This window comes from Manis javanica, chromosome 10, assembly GCF_040802235.1.
Source record: "Manis javanica isolate MJ-LG chromosome 10, MJ_LKY, whole genome shotgun sequence".
NCBI classification, from domain to species: Eukaryota; Metazoa; Chordata; class Mammalia; order Pholidota; family Manidae; genus Manis; species Manis javanica.
Window position 1 is genome coordinate 51,236,720 of NC_133165.1, and position 26,017 is coordinate 51,262,736.

General features: G+C 45.0%; 1 protein-coding gene and 1 long non-coding RNA gene across 2 annotated transcripts in view; one reads left to right on the forward strand and one right to left on the reverse strand.

Annotated features, from left to right (window-relative positions):
• The first annotated feature begins 548 nt into the window (after positions 1-548).
• LOC118967294 (uncharacterized) overlaps positions 549-26,017 on the forward strand; it is a 44,309-nt gene continuing 18,840 nt past the window's right edge. Inside the window, exons 1-3 of the long non-coding RNA XR_005054208.2 lie at positions 549-3,383; positions 4,172-4,317; positions 4,673-4,964. This is a non-coding gene — a long non-coding RNA (uncharacterized lncRNA). The remainder of the gene's footprint in view (positions 3,384-4,171; positions 4,318-4,672; positions 4,965-26,017) is intronic.
• HS3ST2 (heparan sulfate-glucosamine 3-sulfotransferase 2) overlaps positions 21,509-26,017 on the reverse strand; it is a 106,170-nt gene continuing 101,661 nt past the window's right edge. The window contains exon 2 of the mRNA XM_017657611.3: positions 21,509-22,848. Coding sequence (XP_017513100.2) covers positions 22,230-22,848 — 619 coding nt within the window. The 3' untranslated portion in view covers positions 21,509-22,229. The remainder of the gene's footprint in view (positions 22,849-26,017) is intronic.

Below are 26,017 nucleotides of genomic sequence, written 5' to 3' on the forward strand. Positions count from 1 at the left end.
TTAAGTTATGAGGATGTGGGGATTGTTTGTTATAGCAGCTGTCCTAGACTGACTAATATTGTAACTCAAATTGAAGGACTCATTCACATCTTGCTTCGGAAAGGAATCCCTTTCTACAGGGAACATCTGGTAAAGAAGCAAAACTGAGAAAGAATAGAAGACACTGTACAAGGAGAAATCTCGCTTCTTGTAAGGACCTCATTCTTCTGAACTTCCAACTCCTTTGGCATTAAGGGAAAATAAGTTCAAGCAAGAGATATACGGACTCCTATCTAATTCAAAAAACAGCTTTTATTAGGAAAATAAAGCTAGTAGCCAAAATGATCTATAGCCAAATGGACTGTGTTGGAAAGGATGAGGTGTTTGAGCAGAGACTGTGTCCCTGGGGGAGGAACCCAGTCCTCATCACTTCCATCCCCAAGACTAGTTTTATTCAAACCCAATGAGACCCTAGTTTGGTGGGGAACTTTTCCATCCTTGGCTAGAAATCTAAACTCTAGATCATACTGAACAGGGAGCATGAGCAGTCATCTTTCTAGGAAGTTCCAAGGTCAAGTAATAAGAAATTGGTCCTTGGCATTTAATAAGAGTAACATATTTTATGAAAGTCTTTTGTGATCTACTGTGAATTTCTCTAAAATAGAAATCAAGTCTTAGGCTTGCTTCTTCCTTTCTGCTTCTCATCCCCAACACCCAATGCTTCAGCATGACCTGCCATCTCTCTCTCTAAAATATACCCTGTATGTGTCCATTTCCTTCCATCTCTGCTGCCTCCAATGGTCTAATTGGCCATCATTTCCTGCCTGTAGTACCACACCAGTCACCTAATGGGCTGGGCCACCTGCTCATCTCCTCCTGTTCCCCCATCCTCAACTATGACAATCCATTCTGCACACTTGAGCCTTAGAAATGGTTTTGACATGAATCATGGGCTGGCCTGATTAAAACTCCCAACGGTCTCTCATGGCACTTAGAGTCAGAATCTCTGCTATGACTGGACACTCTACAAGTTTTGGCCTTTTCATGTCTCAGTGACTTCATCTCTTACCCTTTTAACCTCACAGCTTATGCTCAGCCACAATGGCTTTCTTCCAGTTACTCACACACATGCAGAACAGTTCCACTTGCTTCTCCCTCTGCATGGAATGCTATTTTCCCCCATCATCTTCTTGTCATCCTTATCTCTGCTCAAAGTCACCTCATCAGGGTACTTTTCCTGATCAGTATGTAAATTAGAGACCCATTATTCTCCACCCCCCTACTCTGCTTCATTTTCTTTCTGTCATCAGTTTATTTGCTTATTTGTTTTTTATCTTATGTCTTCCCCCATAAAATGTTATTTCCACAAGATGCCTTGGCTATCTCGTGTTCCCTGTTGTACTGCTAGAGCCCAGAACAGGGTCTGAACAGAGTAAGCATTCAAGAACTATCAGTGATCTAGTAAAGAAGCAAAGCTGAGGGAGGATAGAGGACACTGTACAAGGAGACGTCTCTGGTCCTTATAAAGGCCTAATTTTTGTGACCTTCCAACTCCTTTGGTGCTAAAGGAAAAGAAGTTCAAGCAAGAGATATACGGACTCATATTTCGTTCAAAGAACAGCTTTTATTAGGGAAATCAAGCTAGTATTCAAAATGACCTATAGCCAAATGGGAAATGAATGGATATTTGGAGCTCCCCCAGCCCTCCTAGAGCACAGCAGGTGACCTCCGACTTTGCTGAGCAACTGAATAGACACTGAGATTGGCTATGGCTTCATGTTGTCACTAATGTCATGATTCTGGGTGTAGGTACCTGCAGCACGGTGATTTTATTCGTCAGAAGGGTCTCTGAAATCCAAGAGAGAATGATGTGGGAATTTGCAGTATGGGGTCAGCCCACAGGGATACTGCCCAGCTCCATTCTGAGCTTCCAAAGTCTCTTCCATCTACCTCCTCCCTGGACTGACTCTCACCCTCCAGCGGGAGCATCTGATCCAGTAAGAAGCTGGATCTTCAAGGCTTGGTTAAAACAGATCACCACCGCTCTGAGTGTACAGGTATGTTTCTGAAAGGACAGGCTTGGTGGATAAAACATGCAGTCAGAGTTTCTTGAATACTAGTGTTCAGAAAATACTGGGAGACAGTAATTTTGTTTTTTCCCTTTTCCTTCCATGCAGGCGGGTGGCAAGTCTGGTGTTTGATTGCCTCAGGGAAGGAATGTGTCAGGGCTGAAGACAGAAGTATCCCCCAAGATTTCTGTTGTTCTGAGAACCTAAACTGGCTGAGGATAGGTTTGTGGGAGAAGAGCGAGTGGCTTGGAAGACTCTGGAAAGAAAGAGAGGGGCTTCTCTCTAAGAAAAATTGATTATCCCTGGGCTGGGGTAGGAGAAGGAGGCCAGTGGGTCCCTGGAGTAGTGGGAAGGCAGAGGCCACCCACGGGAGAAATAGGTATGGCAGTGCATCCGTGGACATAGACTGTAGGCACTGGGTTCCCAGCCTGCTGCATAGTCCTGTGTCCCACCTCTGGGTGGAAGCTGCAGGAAGAACTCAGAGCTGAGAAGAAAGAAACCAATGGAACTCTCAGGGGTGATCCATGACAGAAGATTCTGTCCCCATGCCTGGGTGCTGCCTAAGACCCCAGATCCTTGATTATATAGCCTGGGTTGTGCCAAGGGAGGCCCTGACAAAATGAGGTGGAAGGTCCTGTAGTTCTGTGAAGTTCCAAATGGGAAATGGGGTTGGTTATTGAAAGTGGAGAGGCATAACCTTTCTTGCGCCCCTGACTTTTGAGACAGGGTGTTGCCTCCACTCTATATTTAGCGTTGGTGGGCCGAGAACCCAGAGAAAGAGGAAATGGTTGGTGAGCACGAGTACAGTGTTCCCGGCTGACCAAGGGGGCGGCCTTGAGCCTGTCCTTGGTTCCCAGGTGTCCTTGAGGAGGTCTAGAGCACTTGAATTCCCCCGCACTTCTGTATTCACAGTTAAAGAAGTAATCCATGCCTAATGATGCCATAAACACCATCACACCTTCTTTTGTGTAAATAATGTCTGATAAAATGAGGTGTGAGCCTGCTGTTGCAAAGAACACTTAGCTGTTAAATGCTTTCCTTTCCACTCCATTGACTTTCCCTATTTATAGCTATTCCAGCCCAGCGGTTCCTGTCATATTCATTTCCTGCCAGCTGCTGGTTTCCTTATCTTAGGGAAACACAGAGGTGCCTCCCTAGCACCACCCAGTTGCCATGGCACTAGCCTCTGCTTGGGTCAGGAGTCGACAGAGAAAATGCAGTGTGTGGTCTTGTCTGGCTTCCTCTCTGGACTTGGCCCAGAAGCTTTTTTTTATCAGCTGAGACAGTAACAGTTCCTTGACCTGGGTTTATCTGCTGGTGTAGAACCTTGTAGAGGTGAGCGGCGTATCCCGCGAGGTGATTTTTAAAAAACATGGGTGGGAGGAGGTTTTTTGTCTTGAAAAGAGGACGTAGGGTGTGGAAGTGCCAGCTAATGGAGAGCCTCCAGTGACTTCTAAGGAGGATGGCGACAGACTAATACAGACACTGATACTAAAAGTAACACAGGTCGTTTGTCTTTACTGAGTTGTTTGCTGCGTACGAGCACAGTACTAAGAACTTAAATACATTATCCATTTAACCTCATCCCAACCCCAGGAGGTAAGTCTCGAGTATTGATCACAGGGGAATCCACTTATAGGAGGAGATAAGGTATTGTGGCTGGTGAGCAGAAGTAAAATGAATTATGTGGGCACATTCGTGAGAATCCCTGGAGGTCAGCTAAGTCTCGTCTGCAGAAAGTAAAAATAAGGAACTAACAAACTGTGGGATGTTTTGCGTCTTTGGTCCCCACGAGTGGATTTTAACCAAGTAGAATTTAGATCTGGTTGCCCTGGTAATAGGACTCTCACTCTAGGATAGTAACATTATAAGGAGGAAATGTGAATGAAATAAACACTAATTAGAGAAAGAGCTGTGAGTGGCCCAGTTAGCACCACCTGGGGGCAGGTAGACAGTAGAGGAGGGTAGGAGGGAACACCTCTGTGTTATGTACAGATGTTTCCTTGAGAGAGCCAGGCACGGCCAGTGTCTTTGCTTTCTCCCACAGACTTTGATAAAAAATAAAGGAGAATAAATCATACAGTTGCTTAATCCACATTGACTTTCTTTTCTACCATTGGCAGAGCTGCCTGAAGAAATGTCTTCCTGGTGGTGAAAGACCATCCTCCTAGTGACATGGTGACATATGGCTCTGTCCTTGGCCTCGGACACTGTGGCCCTGGCTGACCCGGGACCTGAGACGGGCAGCAGAAAGTCAGTCCTTGCCTCTGTAAGCAGACAGTGATTTTGACAATCTGTCGCTTAGATTTCTCTTCCTGTCCTTACTCCCTGGGTTGGGCATGCACTGAAAGAGTAATGGGGATAGACCAGGGGGTCAGAGTTCTTACTACTGAGATGACTGTGTAGAGGAGAAAGCTGAGGTTCAGAAAGGCTAAATCATACATATGTAAAGCAGGGGTTAGAACCCAAATGCTTGTGACTCTAGTTCAAGCATACCATTCCTTCTAGCCTCTTCTGTACTTCTCAAAACCGAAGAGACTGAAAGGGTACAAAGAAGGTATAATAATTGATTATTTAAAAAATGGTAAAAATCCTTCCTTCTCTAAATCCTTTTCCTTTGCAAGATGACTCTGAAGTTCCTCTTATCAAGGGGCACTTCACTCTGGAAACGGGGCTGGCCTTTCTGCTCCGGAAGTGATGATGTATCAGCTCTGAGCCCAGGCCTCAGGGGCTCTTGGAAGCTTTCCTCCGCCCCCTGGAACCCTGCCATGGCCATGTGAAGTAGCCCAGGCTGGCCTGCTGGACAATGAGAAACCCCATGGAGTAGAGCTGAAGACCCCAGTGACTGCAGATAACACAAGAGCAGCCGGTGATGGCCCAGAACAGCGCAGCCAGCCCAGGGACTCATAAGCGACAGTAAGTGTTCATTGCTGTATGCCCCTGCTCTGAAGTTCTGCGATTGTTTGTTACCCAGCCCTATTGTGGCAATAGGTAACTGATACAGAGAGCCATGGAGACTCCACCATGGAAAGATGTACAATAGAATAGTGGGTAGCAGGATGGCGAAGCAGATTCAGCAGGTCACGAAGACTCTAGGAATCTGAAACCCTCTGAGGATGTTGCACTCATTGATGGAAAGAGAAAATAGATATTATCTAATACCATCCTCGGAGACATTGCCCTTGGAGATAGAAAAAGAAAACCAACATTCTGCACCAGGCCGTGTAGAGTCACTGTTCCATTTGTCCTTCATCGCCATCTCCATGGACACCATTTCATGGGAAATGGGGAAGAGACATGTGCAAGGTCACTCAGGGAAGACATGGCAGGGTAGGGATTTCCATCCAGGTCTGAAGGACCCCAAAGATCACCTTCTTCCTAATCAACTCTGTGTTTTCCATCTAGTCCTGGAGGATGCAATCATTACACAGGGTCTGTGCTGAGCATGAGATTTCCTAGTTGGATGGGAGATAGTCTCTGTCCCTAGAGCTCTGGAATTCCATGTGGAATGAGGTGTTTGGGGTGCAATGAGGCAAGTCTACTCAGAGTACTTTTCCCTCTTGGTAGATAAATGCTGGATCAGAAGGGTTTGGATTCGAGTAATGATTAATGGATGATGGTTTCCATAACTTGATGCCTTTGATTCCCCACCCTATTCCTTGTCTTGACATGAGCTTGGGATATGGATCCTGGTTACAGGGTTAAGACAAGACTGACGTCAGGGCAGCTATTCCACTGGGTTCTGGATTTAGCAGTGTTCTAGAATGAGTTATGGAGAGGTCCCTAAGGTTATACTTAGATTAGACGTTGGCTTGTGTCTGAGTTGCCCTGGGAGCTGTTGGGGCCTTGCCTAGCTTTGATTTGGCTAGGCTTGGACCCAGTTTTGTGCTCCATTAGGTTATGTACTTGGCTTTGGACACCAGAGTCTTGGCTGAGCTGGGATCTGAGATGGATAAGGCAGGTGGGTTCAGGCCACCAGCCGGTAATGACATCTCCTTTACTGTCCTTTCCTTCTCTTGCTCAACCTGGCCCTAATATCTCATCTCCTGGAAGGGCTTCCTCACCCTCATTAGCAGAAGGCTGTACTTTCTCTTTCCTCCAGGATTGTACATGTAAAAGCATGCTTCCCCAAACAAGTATACCACTTCCCTGGCACTTGCTATTGGCGAATCTTGTGTTAATCTACACCCTAGAATCCAGAGCAGGAGAACTTTAAGGACAGATTCCGACTGAAAAATGTCAAAGCAGTCCTTTACAAGGCCCTGTGGCCAGTGGATGGAAGGAGCCCCACACTTCCTGGGGTCACCTCCTGAGTGCACTGGGGATGCCAGGCTGGGTGCAGTGGGGCTCATTTTGTGTAAAGTGAGCTGAACAAACGTGGGGACCTGGGATGCTTTCTTAGCTGGGGTGTTTTTTGGGGGGGGTTCTCAATCAGAAAAGTTGGTAGCTGCTCTATTTTGCAACCAGGCCAGTGGGCAGCTGGCTGCCTGTGCTCAGTAAAAAGCCATAGGACCAGAAACAGGTTTGTTTCCAACTTCAAGATTCTGGACAGCACTGATGGAGATGGGGCCTCAGCTGGGAGCTGCACTCAGCGAAGACAGAGGAGCAAGGAGATGGGAAATTTAATAATCACATTAAAAAATTAAACACCAGGCCCCAGTGGTTGTCTCTTTTCATCCACTGAGATTCACAACACTTGACATCCAATTATAATAGTGGGTTCCTATAAAACAGCCCATTAACTGAAACTATAAATTATTATTGCTTATGTGGAGTAGGAGGCTGGTTTAGTAGCTGATACTGAGGATTATGGAAATGATAAACAAGCAGCAATGTTTCTTTGAGTCCTCTTGCTGGGGGGAAGATGTATGCACTGTGGAGGAGAGAAGACTGCTGCCCAGGAGCTGGGACCTATGCTCTGTGCCCCAACATACAGCTGACTTTGTGTTTGGTGGAGAGAGGGCTGCTTTCTCTACTGCTCCTCTGTTTACCATCTGGTTGGTCACTTTCCTATGTGGCTGTACCTGAGGAATTGGAATATAAACACACACACACACACACACACACACACACACACACACACACACTCACATTATGTAACTCCTCTGACCACTCCTGAAGGAAAAATCAACATACACTATAGATTCAAGAAAACACTTTTAAAAATTCTTAAAGAGCTTCTTCCATTCTTTGTCAATCCCTGAGTGGGCCACTTCTGCTCTCTCCATTCCTTGTCTTCTGGCAACACTACTTCCTGGGAGGGGAGGGCCAGTTGCCAAGGATTCTTCACATCCCCAGCAGAGTTTATGGAGTTTTCTGTCAGTCTGTCTGCATCCATTTCACATCTTCCAGGAATTCCTCAGAGTTTCTTGTCTACTGTAGTAGCTTCCTCTCTTTTCCAGGGTTACTAAGATTTATGCTTTTTATCACTTCAGTGGTATTTTGGGAGAGACATGTATACTAAATTCATCCTCTAGAAACCAGAAGCTGCCCATTGCATTTTAAAATTTGTAAGCTTTTTCTCTTTTTAAACAGGGAGAAGAATAGGTAGCATTAGGGACTGCTTTGCCAAACATTTGACAGATATCATCACATTTATTTTCTTGAGAATTCTATGAGATAGGGACTGTCCTTACCAGTCCTTTTTACAGATGGCGATACTAAGGCACAGAGAGGTTGAGTTCACAAAGCTAGTGAACAGCAGAGCCAAAATTTGAAGCTGGCTTGTCTAAATCCAAAGCCTGTCCTTTTAACCTAACCTATGCCTTCTTTTGGCTAGAAAGAGTATTTCTTAATTATTCTCTTTTTATAAAATGTAATGTCTTGTGAAATCTCAAGAAAATGTGAGGTAGGAATATTTATTGAAAAAACTTCCTCATTTTTCTTGGCTTATGTTGAAGCATATCCTGATTTAAACCCCTGAACCTCCTCTTAGGCCCTCCACCCCCTGGTAATTTTTCTGTCCTTGGGCATCTTTTCAGAGAGAGATATTCTATTCCATTCCTAGGTTTTAAGAAATAGTTTCTGTCAGAGAACCCATGAGTCCTTCTTCAATCTTTTTGGCTCAGGCAGAGGCGAGGGGGCCACTTGTAGTTTTGGAGTTTTCTTTTGCTGGCCTGAGGTTTGGGGTGCCTGTGGTGAGTAGGAAGTGAGCTCCTGGGGAGTCAGCATTGCAGAAGAGAAGTTTCCTGCTGGGCAAAGCAGTTTCCTTTCTGAGTTTATTTTGGCAGTAGATGTTAGTAGGGCGCAGCCTTCTCCTCTCGTGCCCTCATTAGCAGCTCGCTGTGGACATGCCTCCTCGTGTCTTGGCATGCTGTTCTGGGGACTCGCCAGGGCCAGCAGCCCCGTGGCCCCGCATCTCATGTCCCGTGTCCCGCCCTGTCCCCATTACTCTGAGCCGGAGAGTCTTTGTACAAGTCTTTTTCCTAAATACTAATGAAGTTCTTCCCCTCACTCACCCATTTTTATTTATTTTTTCTGTGACCATTTCAACTGGGATTTATGAAGGAGAGAAATTAAAGGCATATGCTTAAACAATTATATACAAATGCAAATTTTAAATTTATGTTTTAACAAGAGAAGGCAATGAATCTGAGGAGTGGAATTATGGATTATTTTTATCCTTTTCTTTGCAATTTTTCTTATCACAGTTGGGTATCTATTCCTGTTACTTAATAGATTCTTTTATCTTTTAATTTCAAACTTTAAAACATATAGAAAATAATATAACAGACATCCAGGTGCCCACCACAGAAGTTTAACAAATGTTAACATTTGCCCTATTTGTTGAAGATTTTTTTTAGGGCATCTAATTCTTTGATAATCAAAGGCTACAATACTCAGAGGAAGTTAATTCAGGGACTCTCTAAAGTCCTTCTGGACATAATGCATTTCTTGACAGTGAAACAGGAAGCTAACACTGTTGACGGGAAGCCTGGTAACTCGCTGTCTGGGGCCCAAAGCAGATTTGGGGACACTGGTGCCATTACCGTAGCCCTCTGGAGGGAAGGTGGGGCATATGTACACAGCTTGGATGCTGGAAGCTTCTAATTCCAGAGCCTAATGACATCCATTCCCTGACTTCCAGACTCTCAGAGTGGGGCACACTGACTAATATCCCTTTGCAGCTTTTAAATGTGGTGCGGGGCAGTCCTTGACTACTGTCTTTTCTTAAAACAGCTTTGTTGAGGTGTAATGGTAGGCAGAAGCCCTGCACTGCTCGTTGTGCACAATTTGATGAGTTTGCACTTACGCATGTGCTGGCAACATCATGGCTGCTGTCAAGGTACCAGACACATCCAACACCTCCCAGAGGTTCCTTGTGTCCCTCTGTGATTTATTAAAAATAATTATTGTGGTAAGAACACTTAACATGACAGCCACCCTCTTAACAAAATTTTAAGTGCATGCTACGGTATTTGTTAACTATGGGCAGGAGTTGCACAGCAGAGCTCCAGAATTACTCATCTCTCATAGATGAAACTTTATACCCATTGAGCAGCATCTCCCATTGCCCCCCACCCAGTGATGGCATCTCAGAAATACAGAAATGCGCTGCTTCTCACACAGTCAGTGTGTGCATGGCTCACCTGCGGGGCTGGTGGAGTGGAGCCTTATCTGGCAGGTCTGGGGTGGGGCCTTAGAGTCAGCATTTCTCATGATCTCCGAGGAGGTGCTTATGATGCTGGCCCCTGGTACACACTGGGCAACAAAGTCTCAGAGAATTCTGCACTGCCCCAGGCTGAAGGAGGCCACTCTGGTCGCAGATATCCAGAATCAATATATCCAACCAATATCTCATTGGTTCCAGTCAATACTGGGTCAGTTTTTAAATGCTTTGAATATCCCTTGCTCTTGGAGAAAACATTTGGCTACTAGAAAGCTTTGGATTTTGCTCTCAGTTTTGGAGGCCCCAATTACTACAAACAAATATCATTAACTCTGAACAGATTCCATTAGGCTAAACTCAACATACACTCTTTTCTAGCTTGAAGGAAAGGCCACATTTCTACAACTTCCTAAATTGTTGTCCACGTGTGGCATATCCCCAAATGGGATGAATGTGTCATTGCTGCTACATGAGAGGACTTTAAATAGTCCATGGATAATTTTTAAAAAATTTTAATCCTTGTTGGAATTTGAAGAACCTAAGAAATTCCAACCCTATGCTTTCCATCCGAATTCGGAACCAACCCCACCGGCCCCTTGTTGGTGCCTTGGGAAGCACACTGAGGTGAGTGAACAACAGACCCACTTAGGCAGCGGGGTGTAGAGGGAAGGAGAAGAGATAAAAACTAGGCTTTTTGATAAATTGGCTCCACTGTTCAGGGAATGTGAACCAATGACTGCACCCACCAGCCAGGCAGATTTTCTCCACCTCTGGAAAGAGAAGAAAGGGTAGGAAAGAACCTAGGAGTGTTTCATGAAAATTCCATCTCCTTGAGACCAAAAGAATGAGGCAAATGGGTGTGTTATATCCCTCAGAGCAACAGTTATGCTTTTGTATTTTCATTAATTGGCGTTAGTGGAACTGATTTTCCTGGTATGATAGAGACATGAGGTTTCCTTTTAAAATAAATGTAAGTCGACAAAAAAGAGAATATTAAAAGGAAAAAATTAAGGTAATGATAGTACAGGTAGTATATGGATATGACAAAAATCATGATGATGCTCAAATGTCTGAAGTTTGGGACACACTGATCCAGTTAATATTCCCTGGAATCTCAATGCCACATTTCATGTTCACAAACTGCAGATCTGGGTCTCTTCTAATGTTCACCGTGAAGGTCAAGAAACTTTAGTTCATTTATTTGACCATTGATCATGGTTTGATTCTGTTTCACTCAATAGAAAGGGGTTAGAATGAATAAACTAAGACCCTTGATATATTATTGGCTTTGATTTCATGTATATAAATCATTTATGAGTCAAGTCATATGATCTTAATAGTATTGATCCAAGGCTTTTAATTCTCTTTCTCTCCAACCCCACCCTCATCTATATTTCTCCCCCTCTCTCTCATTTTTTTAAGTTCACTGTGAGAATCAGAAGGGGTAGGATAACAAATTCTATTTTTTTAAATGGCATAAAAGGAGACTATGTCCTTCAACATTTGATGCAGTTTCTAAGTGCACTAGAAATATGTCTGCAGTCAGAGCAACCAGGAGACCAGTATTTTGTTATCTATTGGATATCAAGGTTAATTTCACAGGTTCTAGGACACAAAATGAACAGCCAAGCCAGTTGGCTACATGGTGCCAGGTAGAATTAGCTACCTTTGAATTATGCCCAAAAGAAAACATATTTATTTATGTATATATATATATATTGTTGTTGTTTGGCATCCAAACTGGAGACATTAAATTATTATCTTACTTAAAAGGTTTATTTGCTCTGTTACCTGGGGGCCATTTTGCTGCTGAATTTTCCAGAAAAGTTAATTGCTATACACTTGTACTCAAAATTGAGAGTCGTCTCCAGATATGCTTATATAAGAGGTGACAGCCCCCCACTAAAATATTCCCATAGAAAAGATGGAGTCATCTTGCATTTAAGGCCTCATAAAGTTTCTGTATTGAAGGACAGTACCTAAATTACTTTATTTTGAACCGTGAATTATTAGTTGTACTGCCTGAAGGGAGCTGACTCAGTGCTGATTTGGGATGTTTATATAGGTCACTGGATGGATTCGGTAACAGAGAAAACAAAGACATTTAACACAGATTACTCATTGTTCTTCATGATGTAAACTCACAGTGTGAGTGTGCGATGTAAACAAGCCATTGGAAGGTCATCTCAACAAGTGAGATTTTAAGTGATCATGTTGATGGCGTCATGAGGCCACCCCTTTGCAACCAACGATCAGAAAAGTCAACTGTCCTAATTTCCTGGGAATAGAACAGGGAGAAAATCTCCCTGATGTCACCATATACAGATTCGAAAGGTGGGGCAGAAAACTGCTAGATTAACTCAAAACAAAGACCCTGCTAGATTAACTCAAAACAAGATCCATGAGAAGAATTTGAATAATATCATTTCATGAGATATGAGAAGGGGAAAAGCAGTATTTTCCATATATTTACCTGACTAAAATGATTTTAAATACATCTGTTTAACTAAAATAAATGAGATGTTACAAGTAGATATTTCCCCTAAATTCCTAAAAGTTTATATTAGGTGAACTGAATGAGCTTACCATTTTTGCAGGTCAAAACAGAAATTTCAGATAAATTTAACTTCATACATTCATGTTGGCAAACATTAAAAAAAAAAATCACTGGAAAATGGTGGATCACCCCAGCTGTGGGGTCACCTTATATGCACCTTCAAGGAGAAAGTGGGACCTTGGAACTTCCTAATGGCAGAGGCTTCAAAGTTAGGGTCATTATGATACTTCAGAGACTTGATGGGGCACTTGTTGATTCTTTAAATGAGGACCATTTGGGAAGACAAACTCTTGGCTCTGTAATTACTGCAGTGATCCTCCTCTTTTTAGAGTAATCAAGCTTTTAGTTGTTTTCTTTACAAATTATAATTTTTGTTCACTATTTGCCTGGTTTTGTTATAAGATCGTCTTTCATATGAAGTCACAGGATGTTTTCCTATGCTGGCTAGTTAACCTCAGTGGTGAATAATTTGCTTACAGCTAAGGCCAAAATCAGGCGGCTGATGTTCTAGGAAGGTGTGGAGAAAATGGGAATTTATGACCAGTGAGCACCTCCTTTTTAATATCACTCATTGTATACTATGTAAGCCTGTTTGCATACCTTGGGCTGCAGGATGTGTAGGCGGACAGAGCCACCTAGAGAGAAGTCGGTCATGGAAGTACCCGCCCAGGGTAGGGGTGGAGAGAAAACGCACAAGTGCCTGGACAGAATTGGTCAGGCATCTGCCAGTCACCATAGAGACCCGCCCACAGAGTTCCTACCGGTATTAGGGGCGGTGCTAGGGGCAGGAAGCAGAGAAGCGAAGAGCTTAGGGAGGGGAGAGAGGAAGGGGAAGCTGCACAGCTCATGCCTAGGAAGGAAGAAGAGAGCCACGTACTGGGGAACAGGAGGGGGCAGCGCCATAGCCAGGAGAGACTGAGGTGCTTGGACATAGCCAGGTGACCACTGTGAGAATAAAGATGGTATGCGCCCTTTTTAACCCCCAACTTTCTGTTGGCTTTATTTAGTCTCACCGAATTCATAGTGAACTTGCCGGGAGTGGGGAACCCTGTCCTCTCAGAGCAACAGAAGGGTGAGATCATAATTATTCCCTCCCAGAATTGTCCAGTTTTTATCCCCTGTCAACTTGGACCAGCCATCATTTGCAGTTATGCACCATATCACCTCAGTCTCCCATAGAATCCCCTTCAATAGATTCATTGCATATTCTTATTATTTAATGTTTATCACTTTTTTGTTTATTTATCATTGTTTTATGTAAGAAAGACACATGTAGATTATCACAGGATTTCTATAAAAGTAATTGTCCAGGATACACTGTGTTGATGGTCAGCGCTTAACATAAAGCTTTCCCTCCAGAAATCAGTGCTCTCTCCATCAAGCTCACATCATTAGATCTCATGAGGCACATTATCCACCAATTCTCCTCTTTGCTTTGACTCCTAGGAAACTCGGAGCTGTGTCTGAACTCAATGTGGAACATTCAGCATATACATTTCCTGATATGATTCTATCTTCTTTCTGATGATTTAACTTGTATCTGGAATTCTATGTTGATCCCTGCAGCAGCTCTGCTCTCCAAAAGTCAGTTGAGTTCCCGAGGGCAGGAGTGGGTCAAATCCACACCCCTCTCTGCTTGCCCTTTTTGTCACAAACAAAACACCAGGATTCATACCCAATTTCCTATTACCTCCATTTCTCAGATACTAATATACTGGACTTAAAGAACACTAGCTAACAGACAAGGTGTATCTATTCTCCATTCCCAGGTCTACTCTCCTTTGTTAATGTCAGATTTTTCCCAAGAGACAATTTAAGCTGTAGTGATACACTGCCAATCTCTTCCTCCTAAAGGTAAGGAATTTGGAGCAAGACGTTACAGATTTGAGTCCCGGCTATGTGACCTTAGACAAGTTGCTTTAAAAATATCTCTGGGCCTCCATATCTTCCCTCTGCAAAATAGGAATAAATATCTTAGTTACTACAAAGAGCAAATGATGGAAAGTATGAGAAAGGACTGTATTCTTTAAATAGTTTGCAAATATAGAGTCATGATTCAAAGTTAGGAGAGAGATAGAAGTCCTATACTTCCTGGATACCTTGCCGTTTTATCTCCGCATTTCCATGTTACTCAGAGTCTCTCTGGTCTGCCTCTGTCCAAGGGCTCTGAACAACTGCAGCCTCGGGAGAGAGGGGTCAGGACTCTGAAAGTGGCATGAGATGCCTTTAAAAGCCACTTTGAGGAGCCCAGAACTGCACCCAGTCAGGTCTAGGTTTATCTGGGTAGAGTGACCTGGAGGGTCCATGCTGGGCTCTGAAGAAGCCAAATACCCAGCATGGAAGAAGGAACAGGTTAGCAGCTGAGGAGCAGCTATGCTAAGTATAAGTGCATCCTTTGCTCCAGGCCTGGAGAGGAGAGAGTGCCTTTTAGAAGCCTGAGGGCAGGGTGCAGGCCCATCAGTATGTGGCAAGGTGCTGGCCCCACTGCAAAGCTGAGCATACAAGAGTCAGACTGGTACCCTCAGACAAGCTCCAGGCTGAGGTGTGCTGGGTGGGCCATGCCCACAAGCATGTGTCAGTCATCCGTGATCCAGTCAGTCATGCGTAGTCAATCATGTTCCAGTCGGACATGGATCAGCCAGACATGTGTTAGTCACAGACTCATCTCCTGTGCTTCAAGGCACATGGGAGTAAAATAATCGTCAGCCACACCCCTGGTGCACTTCTCCTAAATACTCTGCTGTGTGAGGAAGGCGCACAAACCATGTGCCTCCTGTAGCAAGCAGAAGGGAGGTTGATGTTGGAATAAAGAAACAGCTGGAAGCCTTTCTGTCTCCCCTGCTTTTCTCTTGCTGCCTTTTATTCATGTTCTGGACCCTTCGTCCAGAGTCTGTGTGTGTATGCAGTGGGTGCCGATGTCAAGTGCAGGGCAGAAAAGTAGAATTTGCCCCTTACTCAGATAATGTGCTCTAAAGTCAACAGGCCACATGACAAAGGCAAGATCCCCTTGAGAAATCCCCCAATCCAGCACTATCAGCTTTACCTCCACCAATGCTACAGATTTCTGCCTATTTATCCTGTCGGGCATCTGAGGAAGTAGTTGGCTTGCATTCTTGGGCCACGGAGTAGGGGAAATAAGTGATAATCAACCTTAGAATCATCACAATCGGTGAGGCCATATGGGGCTGGAAAGGATAAAAGATCCATGGTAGCTTTAGCTTTTCATGATCCCTATGTTTGTTCATGGAGCAAAATGGCAGATAAAACTGCTCACACTTTAAGTTACCCCTCCTTCTCTCATTGGCAGAATGTAATTGAATTTGGGTGACCTACATGTTTATACAACGTGATGCCTTTGCATCCACAGATGAAATGCAGTCTGACTCATCATAGAGGTGTTAGTAATATGCTCAGTCCAGAGCTCAGGGTCAGTCCAGGCACTAGATGCACAAGTGCATTACAAGACTCCAGGACCTCTGAGTCTCTTGTGTTTCCTGGCTGGGGCAGCAGGGAGATGAGAGATCGTACCATGGTGTGCTGGAGCTGGCTTGCACTGCTTCCTGAGTGCCGATCATGCAGCTTCTGGAGAGAAGATTCAAGACTCTGAGGGTGTTGATTCTGCATTCAGTGATGTCACATGATTGCTTGAAATTGCCCAGGGTGGTGTGTATTCTCTGGTGCCTGGCTAGTCCATTTCAAGTGCACAGTTAGTATAGGTGGAATGAATGGAATTCCATCCATTCCTCATTTTTTATTTTTTGTATTTTATCTAGTAGGATCTTCACTAAGTTTGAGGAACAGACCACATTATGTCGTTCTTGCTACTGGGAGATGGAACATTATTCCACTTGTGGTGTCTAATAAACAAGCTGAACTTTATCATACAGGTCATGAGATTCACTGAAGGTGAAAGAGGAGCAAGAGGGAGCTCCGTGTCCTTCATGAAGTTTGCAGACAGTTGTTTGTCCTCCTTTTTAGCATCTTTGATTCCTGCATTTGCTTTAATTATTACACCTGACTCACTCTCTTATATGTCTCTTGTGTGAATGACTCCAGGATGGTGTCCACACAGCCATAATCAAGGGTGTGGCCTTGAAGGTAGTGCCTGGTTTGGCTCCTGGCTCTACCAGTGTTACCTTGAGATATTTTCTTCATTATTTTCAGCCTTAGTTTCCTCACCTCAAAAATAGGATAATAAGAATATCAGCTATCACTTCTCACTGTGGTCCTTCACACTTCACATGAATTAACTTATCTAGTCCTCAAAACCACCATATTCGTACTATTAGTAGCACCCCCATTTTGTAGCAGGGGAAACTGAGACACAGGGAGCATAGGATGATTTGCCTGAGGTCCCAAAGTTAGGAAGCAGTGAGCTAGAGTTAGAACCTGGGCAGCCCACGTACTTAACTACCATACCCGACTGTCTCATGTTGACTATGCTTTGAAATAGTACTTGCTTCATAGGGTTGATAAGATACGGATAGCACAATAGTGGGCTTCCAAAAGCATTCAATGAATGTTACCTGTCCTTACGTCCTTACTTTCCTTTTGCAAACACTCAGTAAATGTTGAATAGTTTAAGTGTTAGTAAGTGTGTATGAGGCTATGGGAAAGAGTCAGACACATGCATATAAGAAGACACAAACACATATATAAGCATGTGTCCTCAGAGAGACCTGCATGCACACACCAGAAGGATTGAAGTTGAGGTGTGGCAAACATGATGCCAGCAGGGATGGGGAGCTCCTCAAATACAGGTCAGGCAGCTAGAATAGAAAGCAGTTTGGTGGTCCCAGGGCTAATTTCAGAAGCATACGGGGCCAGGGGTAGGAGGAGGAATTGCAGTCAGGGCTGCCATGCATGAATGTTCAGTCTGTGCCCCACAGAACCATGTCAGCTGGGGCAAGGGGAGCATGGGGGCTGGGGCCCAATCTGTACTCCCTTCGCTATACTCTGTACGCAAAAGGCTGTGTGCATCCCAAAGGGTAACCCTTTTCTCATTTATCCACCCACAAGAAGTACCTTTTTCTAACCCAACAATGTGGTGTATACACTAATAATGATAATAAAGATCTCCAGAGTGTTAAGAGATCCCAGACAGTGTCCACTCTTGGGGTTAAGCAGTGGTCAAAGAGGTTTGTGTTTAGGGTACATGGCCCTAGCAGTTCATTTACTCCGATAATTATGAAGCACCTACTGTATGCTGGGTGCTGTGCTGAGGATGGACATGGTCTCCACTTCCATGGAACTTACAGACCATGGAGGAGACAGACATCAAACAAGGAAACTAATATATGTCAGATATGGTTAGTGCTATAATGGAAGGAAAACAGAATTAGAAGACTGAGAATGACAGGGATGGGGAGGGGACCTCCAGGGAGATAGATATCTGAGCTGAGAACTGGACGATGAGGAGCAGCCCTTTAGAAGTAAGCTGGTGTTGGAGTGCAGAGTAAGACCCAAGTAATAGGCACGGCAAATGGTCAACCAAAGAATGCAACCGAAGAAGGCTGGACGGGAATCTAGGTCAGCAGGAGCAGGGCATGGGGCAGTTTTGGGAGGGGGGCAATAAGGACACCTGGGAATTTACCATCCAAACTGGGGCACTGTAGAGAGTGACAATGTAAATAATGACTCCAGGAGAGCAGGCAGAAACCAGATCTGTCCTGAGAAAACCAGAGGGTTAGTGGGTATTGGGTATTTAGGGCCAGAAACTCTGAGCTCAGTGGTTTAGACTCAGCCACTTGATCCGGGCTTGCAACAGTGACTTAATTACCAGACACGTCAGGAGAGAGAGTGTGGGAGAAATTGCTATGAGCTTGGTTTATTACAGCTGCAGCTGATCATAGCTAACAGGAGTAGAGGAGCTATGGCAGGTTCCACTGCCAGGAACCAGATAAGTGAGAATAAAGGGAACACAAAGTGAACCCCATGTACTTTCTCACTTAGTCCTCATAGCAAAACCCTTATCGTGGGTACAAATTATGTCACCATTTCGTGATGATAAAACTCGCTCAGAGAAGTCAGACAGTGTGACCAAGGACAGTCAGCTAGGAGGCAGCAGAGGTAGGATTCAAACTCAGACCTACTGGGCCCCCAGAGTTGTGCTTTCCTGCATGATAGTTGTCTTCAGACAGAGGCAGGGAAAGCCAAGCCAACCTGACACACAGCACATTCCATTACATGCAGAGAAGCCTACTCATGCATAGACCCTCATAGAGCCACCAAGAGACCCAGACACAGCTGGGAGCTTTGCTATGAAGGTGCTGTTCTGTGACCAAGACAGCTAGGTGTCCCCAGTGTCTGTTCTCTCCTTCTCCTATAGAATAATCTAGTTTAAGCTGAGCACTGTACCACCTAAATGAAAGATTCCATTTCTCAGCCTCCTTTGCATTTAAGTGTGGCCAAATGACATCTACCCAAAAGGGTATGAGTGAAAGTAATACTACCTTTGGACAACCCTAGGGGGCGCCATTCACAGTACGAAGAAGCTGGGAGTAGGAAGGGTGGTGCAACCTCCAACAGCAGCGGCTGACCTGCCCCACCCACCCTTTCCTCTTGAGAGACTGAATGTCTGAACGGATGATGGCCAGACCAAATATGACAGAACTCTGACCTGCAGCCTCTGAGGCAACTGGCCCAGAATGGTCTGGGCTTGGTCAACGACTGCCAGCCTTCCTGTTCATGTCCCTGCTTCCAACTCAGGACTAACCAGAGAAATCCAAATGTACCTACAAACCAGATATATAGGATCCCCCACTTCTAGATAGCCTGCTTCCAGCTTCTCCAACCCAACAGCCTCCAATCAGGGCACACCCCAAGCCTTTTCACCCCAAGACTCTTGCTATATAGTAAGCCCTGAGGCCATAGGCTCTGTTTGTTCTCTTTTGCAGGGGGGTCTTCATTGATTTCTACATTCCTTTCCTGCTGAGTGGAATGCAGGTATGGGGTGCGCCATTATGAATCATGAGACCTGGATGGAAGGAGCCCTATTCTCTGCTTTGTGGAATTGCCTTAAACCCTGGAACTGCTAGTGAGAGAAACACACACACACACACACACACACACACACACACACACACACACACACACACACAGATGAGCCTTTTGGTCTCAAATTGAATAGCCAAACTTCACCTATTTAAACCATACTAATTTGGAACTTGTGCAAGTCTGCCCTGGGGCACCCTGAGCAAAAGAGTACATTTGCACTGGATTAAAAATCAGAGTTTGTGGAGTAGATTCATGGACACCAGATTTCACTCATTTAAAGTAGGATTTTTTTAACGTACTTTAGCATCTTTCATTTGTATACAATGATTGATATGCTAATTATGATAGACTGACCTATTCATTAGTATTTGGAGATTGGGCAATCTGAGAAGGCTTGTAATGCAAAGAAACTAAGTTGCATTTGTGCACACAAAATTTCAGAATTTTCAGCAGTTCTGACTGGACCCTCCCCAATCAAACAAGGAAATTTCACCGACTCTTTCTTGAGTTTGTCCTTTATGTTCCATTCTGTCTCCATTCGGATTCAGCTTTGTCCATGAAATGGCCCAGGATCACAGGACACCAATACATTTGGATGGGGAATGTTTAAGAGAACTTATTAACATCCACATACTGTTCATCCTTCTGGTCACCAGAGGTTTAGGCCCCCAGCTTCCAGGTGGTAACAGCTCTCACTGGCCTCCATGCCACTTCTTTATGCCTACAGGGAAGCACAGAGAGGGCACACTTCCAGAACTGGCTTCTTGGTACCACAGTCTCAGTCATTTGATCTCCTGTAGGATGCTTGGGGCAGGAAGATGGGCTGAGACAGAACTAATGTCTTAGGCTTTTGAGTCTTCCACTCTTATGAGTCAGACTCACATTTCCAGGATGCTTGTACCACGTCTGACAGAGCGGACAAAGGTGAAGTGGCCCCTGGAGGTTCAGCAAACCATCTGGCCAGCTGTGAATACTCGATGGCCCTATCTGGGAAGCACGTCCCAAAAGTGTATTTCTTGGAACATTCTTGTCCATGTCCCCAGGCCTCCAACATCCATCTACCCACAAACGTTGATTCATCCTTCAAACATTGGTTGTGTGCCTGCTGATTCTTAGTGAGATACCATCCTGACCCTCAAAGAGCCATGGTCTATGGTGGAGACGACGACATTTACAGAAATGCTGATAATCTAGGATGATAAAACCTGTAACTGAGATGTGTACAGACTACCAAGTGTATGCAGAGGAATGAGGAGATAACTCAGCTTGGTTGAGGAAGGTTTCACAAATATCAAGCAAGTAACCCTTACGTGAAGTCTTCTATTAGCTGGAGACAGTGGGTGGGGGTGGGGTGGGGTGGGGGGGAAGCCATCCAGGCAAAGGCCCAGAGAAGAAAGAGTCAGGGAAAGGTATGTCATTCTGTGAGGTTGGAGCAGAAGCAGATGCTCCAGGAACTATAACTGAGGTCTTGGGCACTGTGCTGGATGATTTGGACTTTATTCTGAGGTCACAGTGAACACCCAGAGCAGGGCTGTGAACTCCAATGCTCCATTGTCCATGGGGGCCAGATGATATAAATCAGTAAGAGGGGTCAGGTAGAGATTGGAAACCCGGGGGGGATACAGGCTTCATCCAAAGGTCACAGCCAACTGTCACCACTCTGAAGTACAAGCTCAGTGCAGCCAGGTTTCCGTTAACAAACAAACAAAAAAAGAGTCTGTTAATTCATATTCTTACATGAACATAGCCAAATTTAAACATTGGAAATTATTTCAAAACATCATGCTGGCCAAGCAAAAACATACCTGCTATCCTGTCAGTCCCTGGGCCTCTAGTTTGGCACATTGGATATAAAGCTTTAGCAGAGAACTGACACAATCAGACTTATGTTTCAGAAAGAGGATGACCCGATCTCCATGTGATGTTTGTGCTCCAGCCTCTGTCGGCAAGAACCTCATTTCCCCATTTTACCCCCTTGTTTCTTGCCCATGCAGTTTTTGTACCAGACCATCTCCACCCCTGCCTACCCTCCCAGGCCCTCCTCACCCCTGCCTGCACTTCCAGGCCATTCCCACTCCCCCTGCGAACCAAGGCCATCCCCAACCCCCAGCCCTTCCAAGCTGTCCCCACCCCTGCTTGCCCTCCCAGGCACTCCCCACCCCTGCCTGCACTTTCAGGCCTTCTCACTCCTCCTGCCCCCCACCCCAGGCCATCCCCAGCACCAACCCCTACCTTGCCTTGGAGGAGCTGAATGAATAAGCCATGCCCTAGGCCGGGCTTACAGAGAGGAGCCCAACATTAAGGACACAAGAGAGCCATATTTATTTCACATGGACAAGCATGATTCTGTAGCATGCTGAACATGAAAGCTCGTGTGAGGAAAGTACCCGTAACAGCAGAATTATGTGCTTTTGTCCATAGGGAGCAGGGAGAGTCACAAAGTAGTTCTCAAAGACAGTTACCCTCCAAGCAGAATGGAGACCACTGGCTTTGAAATCTCTGGTTTATTTCATCATCAAAGGGTCTGTCTCCTGGAAGTAGCCAGGGGGTGCTTCCTGCTCTGCAATCTCTCCATGACCTGCTAAGGTTGGGAGGCCAAGAATGGACTCCCATCCCACCACCTGGGGCGGCTCTGGAGAGTTAAGCTCTGAGGAGAGGTACATGCTACCTGGAATTAACAAGCCCACTCTGGGGTGGACAGTGACAGGGACAGACTGCTGTGTTCATAGCAACAGAACCATCACCACTTATAAAATCTATCATTATCAGAAGATCCACTCCTCTTAGAGTAATTTCCCAAGGCTTCTTATGGGATGAAGGGAAATGATTCACAATTGACCAGACATGCCAGCAGCAGATCAACTTTGCCTGGACAGAACGGGGAGAGCTAGTGGAGGGGGCCCTTCCCTGGGCTTCGGGTTCCGGGAGGCTGGAGCAGGGGTGGCTGAGAGAAGAGGATCACAGGCTCTAAGAGCCAACCTCCCAGAGGAGACCCGCGGAAGGGCCTTGCTCTTTGTGCTTACTCCCACCTGAAGTCCTGCCCAACAGTTTCATAAAATTTAATATTATAAGGTCTATAAAATTCCCGGAGCTGGTCTATCACTTCCGGATCGATCTGTACATGAGTTCTGCCTTTCGATTTGCCCAGGCATCGAGGCAGGAGGCTCGATTCTGTTTTCTTCAAGCAAGGGAATCCTTTGGTCTTGTTGAAGTAGAAGTGCTTGTCCGTGATGAACCTCTTAATGCCCAGGAAGTCCTGGACGCGCCCCATCTCGCCGGCCGGGTCCGTGATGAGCCGCTCGCCGCTGACGAAGTGGATCTGAGCCAGGGGGAAGTAGCGCAGCCAGCTCTCCAGGTGCAGCGCGTACATGCCGATGCGGATGGCGTTCCAGGACACGTCCACCTGGCCCAGCGTGCGGTTGCGGAAGGAGAGGCCCTCGAACGTAGGGATGTCCGGCTTCTTGGACAGCGTCTGGGTGTAATCGGAGATGGCGCGGGTCACCGGGTTCCTCACCACCACGATCAGCTTGGTGTCTCGGGACATGTTGAAGATACGTCGAGGGGCCTCCTGAGTGACGAAGTAGCTGGGGGTCTTCTCCAGCGTGATCTGGCGCTCGAGGGTCCGGGGCATCAGGCTCCTGTGGGGTGGAAGCAGCACTGGTCAGACAGGGTCCCCTGCGCCCAGCTCCCTGACTCCCCCTGACCTCCTCTGTGACCTTTGAGGCCCACCTGCTCTCACCTAGAGAGGAACCCACTTCAACTCTTACTGATTGTTTCGTTTTTCTTAAGTCTTTGTAACTCCGGGTGGGAAAATCTTTCTCTCAGCCTGGAGCAAATTTCCTTTGAAACCGAAATCAGTCAAAGGGAGAAATAAAGTGGAAGAAACCCGTTTATTGCTTACAAGCCATTGTCCACTTCTGCTGCCTGTGTCTCTCACCAACAGGCTGCAAAGAAGAGACCCCACCAAACTTCTCTGGTCCAGTTATACCCTCGCTTCCCCCACCCTTGTAATCACCTATTGTTACGGAGATGGACTACTTCTCTCCACCTTTGGAAACACCTATTGATATGGAGATGCACAAGGCCAGGCAAGAGATTCTGGAAATATTGCAATTTTACCCACAGTCTTTAACAACTTTTCTTTTAGAGAGGAAACAACCTACGTGTGTCCATCAGTCTGGGTTAAATAAATGATGGAACAGCCGATTAACAGAGTTAGGTAAATCTGTCTGTACTAATAAGGAATGATTTCCAAGGTACAGTGGTTCAATGGCAAGATACAGCATGGTCAACTGGGAAAAGATACACAAGAAACTGTTAAAAGTGGTTGTTTCTGGGGAGGGGGTTTGAGTGGGAGCGGAGTGAGGAAGTCAGAAATAAATGAGCATTATTTTTTATTCCATAACCTTTTATTTTGCTTGAAATTTTTTTCAATTTTGAGTTTACTACACAAAGGAAGCCACCCAATATTGTTCTGGTGACAGATAGTTCCCTAGATACATTAAGAAAATCTTTTGAGGAGAAAAGTATTGTTTTATAGGAATAGCAGGTGTTTGGGAAGTGCCATCTTTTCCTACTGAAACATGTCTAACATACATCCTTAGTAATTAAGCCTGAAGAAACACAGAACTCCAGGCCAATCTGGACCTCAGTTAGAGGCCAGGTAATACAACTTCTTGCTCCTTTTTAATTTCTTCATTCTGCCTGAGACTTTAAAGGATGATTGTGAGAAGTGCTGAAGTCTCTTTCAGGCCTTGATGGAGAGGAACACTCCTGGCTCCCCACAGCTACTTACTTTCTGAGGATTATGTTTTACCCTTAAACTATTTTTTTCTTAGTCCTGCCGCACATGAGACCACCTGAGGAATTAAAAAAATATCTAGATGTCTAGGCCCCATCCTAGACTGAATGATTAAATAGATTTGGAGTGGACCCTTTTTTAGAGTTTCTGAGATAATTCCGAAGTGAAGGCAGAGTTGAGAATGACCACCAGCTCCTCCTTTCCCCACTCCTAAAACTGATTTACCAACTCTGAAAGCATTCATCTTCCCATTCCTCTGGAACACAGACTCGTGGTTCCTACTCTTCTTCCGGGTTCTTATCATCATCTCCACCCAAGAACCTGGCTGTACAGTTCTTTCACCAAAATCTTCATGTTCTCTTCTCTTTTAGCAACTCTTCCTTCTGGCCAGACCTTAGGTCTTGCCATTGGAATTGGCCTAATTCTGAAAGGGTTCACTCTGAAATTGCACTCTGGAACCATGGAATGGGTTGAACGGCAATCTTCCAAAAGGTATTTCTACCCAGAACCTATGAATGTGATCTTATTTGGAAAAAGGGTCTTTAAAGATATAAGTAAGTAAAGGATCTCAAGAGGAGATCATCTTGGAGTAGGGTAGGCCTAAATCCAATGAGGAGTATTTTATCTTTATGAGAGAGACAAGAAGGGAGAAGAAACACACAAGAGAAGAAAGTGGTGTGAAGATGATGAGGGAGCAGGAAGTGATATTCACAGGCCAAGCAGTTCCAAGGATTGCTGGCACCCACCAGAAGCTAGGAGGGAAGCATGGGGAAGATGCTTCCTCAGGGTGTCCAGAAGGAACCAACTCTGCTGACAATTTGCTTACAGACCTCTGGCCCCCAAAACTGTGAGAGAACTAATTTCTGTTATTTTAAGTCACCCTGTTTGTGGCCTTTTCCTATGGCAGCCACAGGAAACTAATACAGACTACAACCTTATTTCTTTCCACCTTTCTCACAAACTTATTATACTTGATCTTCAAATTCATCCCTGATCCTCTTGATTTCACTTTCTTCCACACTTTCTCTGGACACAGTGAATAATCATTTCAACAGCATCACCTTTGCTGCAGTAGTTCCTGACTTCCTTTTACCACTTGCGCTCCCAGTCTCTAACAATACAGCCTTCCAGCCTTACACCCTTTCTAATTCTGTGCCTGGTTGCCAAACAGCAGTAGAGAAAACTGCTGACCCTGACTGCTGGGTCATTTATATATTTATTGATTCTAGCCCCATTGAGCCTTCAGCATTGCTCAGTAATCTTTTCTATTTGTCTTTACAGGGACCTGAAAGCACAGGGGGCCAGCCAAACACCTATCGTTCTTCATGGTACATGTTCCAAATTTTTGCCATAAACTCCCACCACTACTCCTGCCATCCACCCTCCGCATACAGCTAGTCTCTCCCTCCTCTAGGGAGGTGTTAGCTGTCACACCTCAGCTCCTGCAACCTTCCCCTCCTCCGTCCTGAAACTGTTGTCTGCGCCCATCCTGGGCCCTTCCCTCTAGTCTCAGAGGTCAAGACAGGCAGGGGCTCAGCTGCCACCTGAGCGCTCAGATCCCTTCCTACTGCCTTCCCTGTGAACCTGCCCACTATCCCCTGGAATTTTTAAATTCACTGTGCAACCAAGAGGCTGACACAATGGATATTTTGTTTCTAGAACAAAGATCTATAATGAACCTTTATGAGCTGAACATTATAATAGTATTTATTAATATTGAGTAAGCCATTATTATTTTGTAATAGGATATCATTATCAGCAAACAAACAATTACAAGTGTACTTGAATAGAATTCTTTGGCTGGATTTTTCTTAGAAATCTGGATATGTTATATTTTGACCTTGGCACACATTAGCCTTTAGGACAAGAGTAGATTACAGAAGTGTGACAGTTGCATTTAAATTTAATTAACCCAAACTCTGTGGGGGTGATCAATACAAAGGTCTTCCCCAACACAAAGAAATTGACTTGTAACTCAGTTATAAAGACCAAGGAGGATACGAATA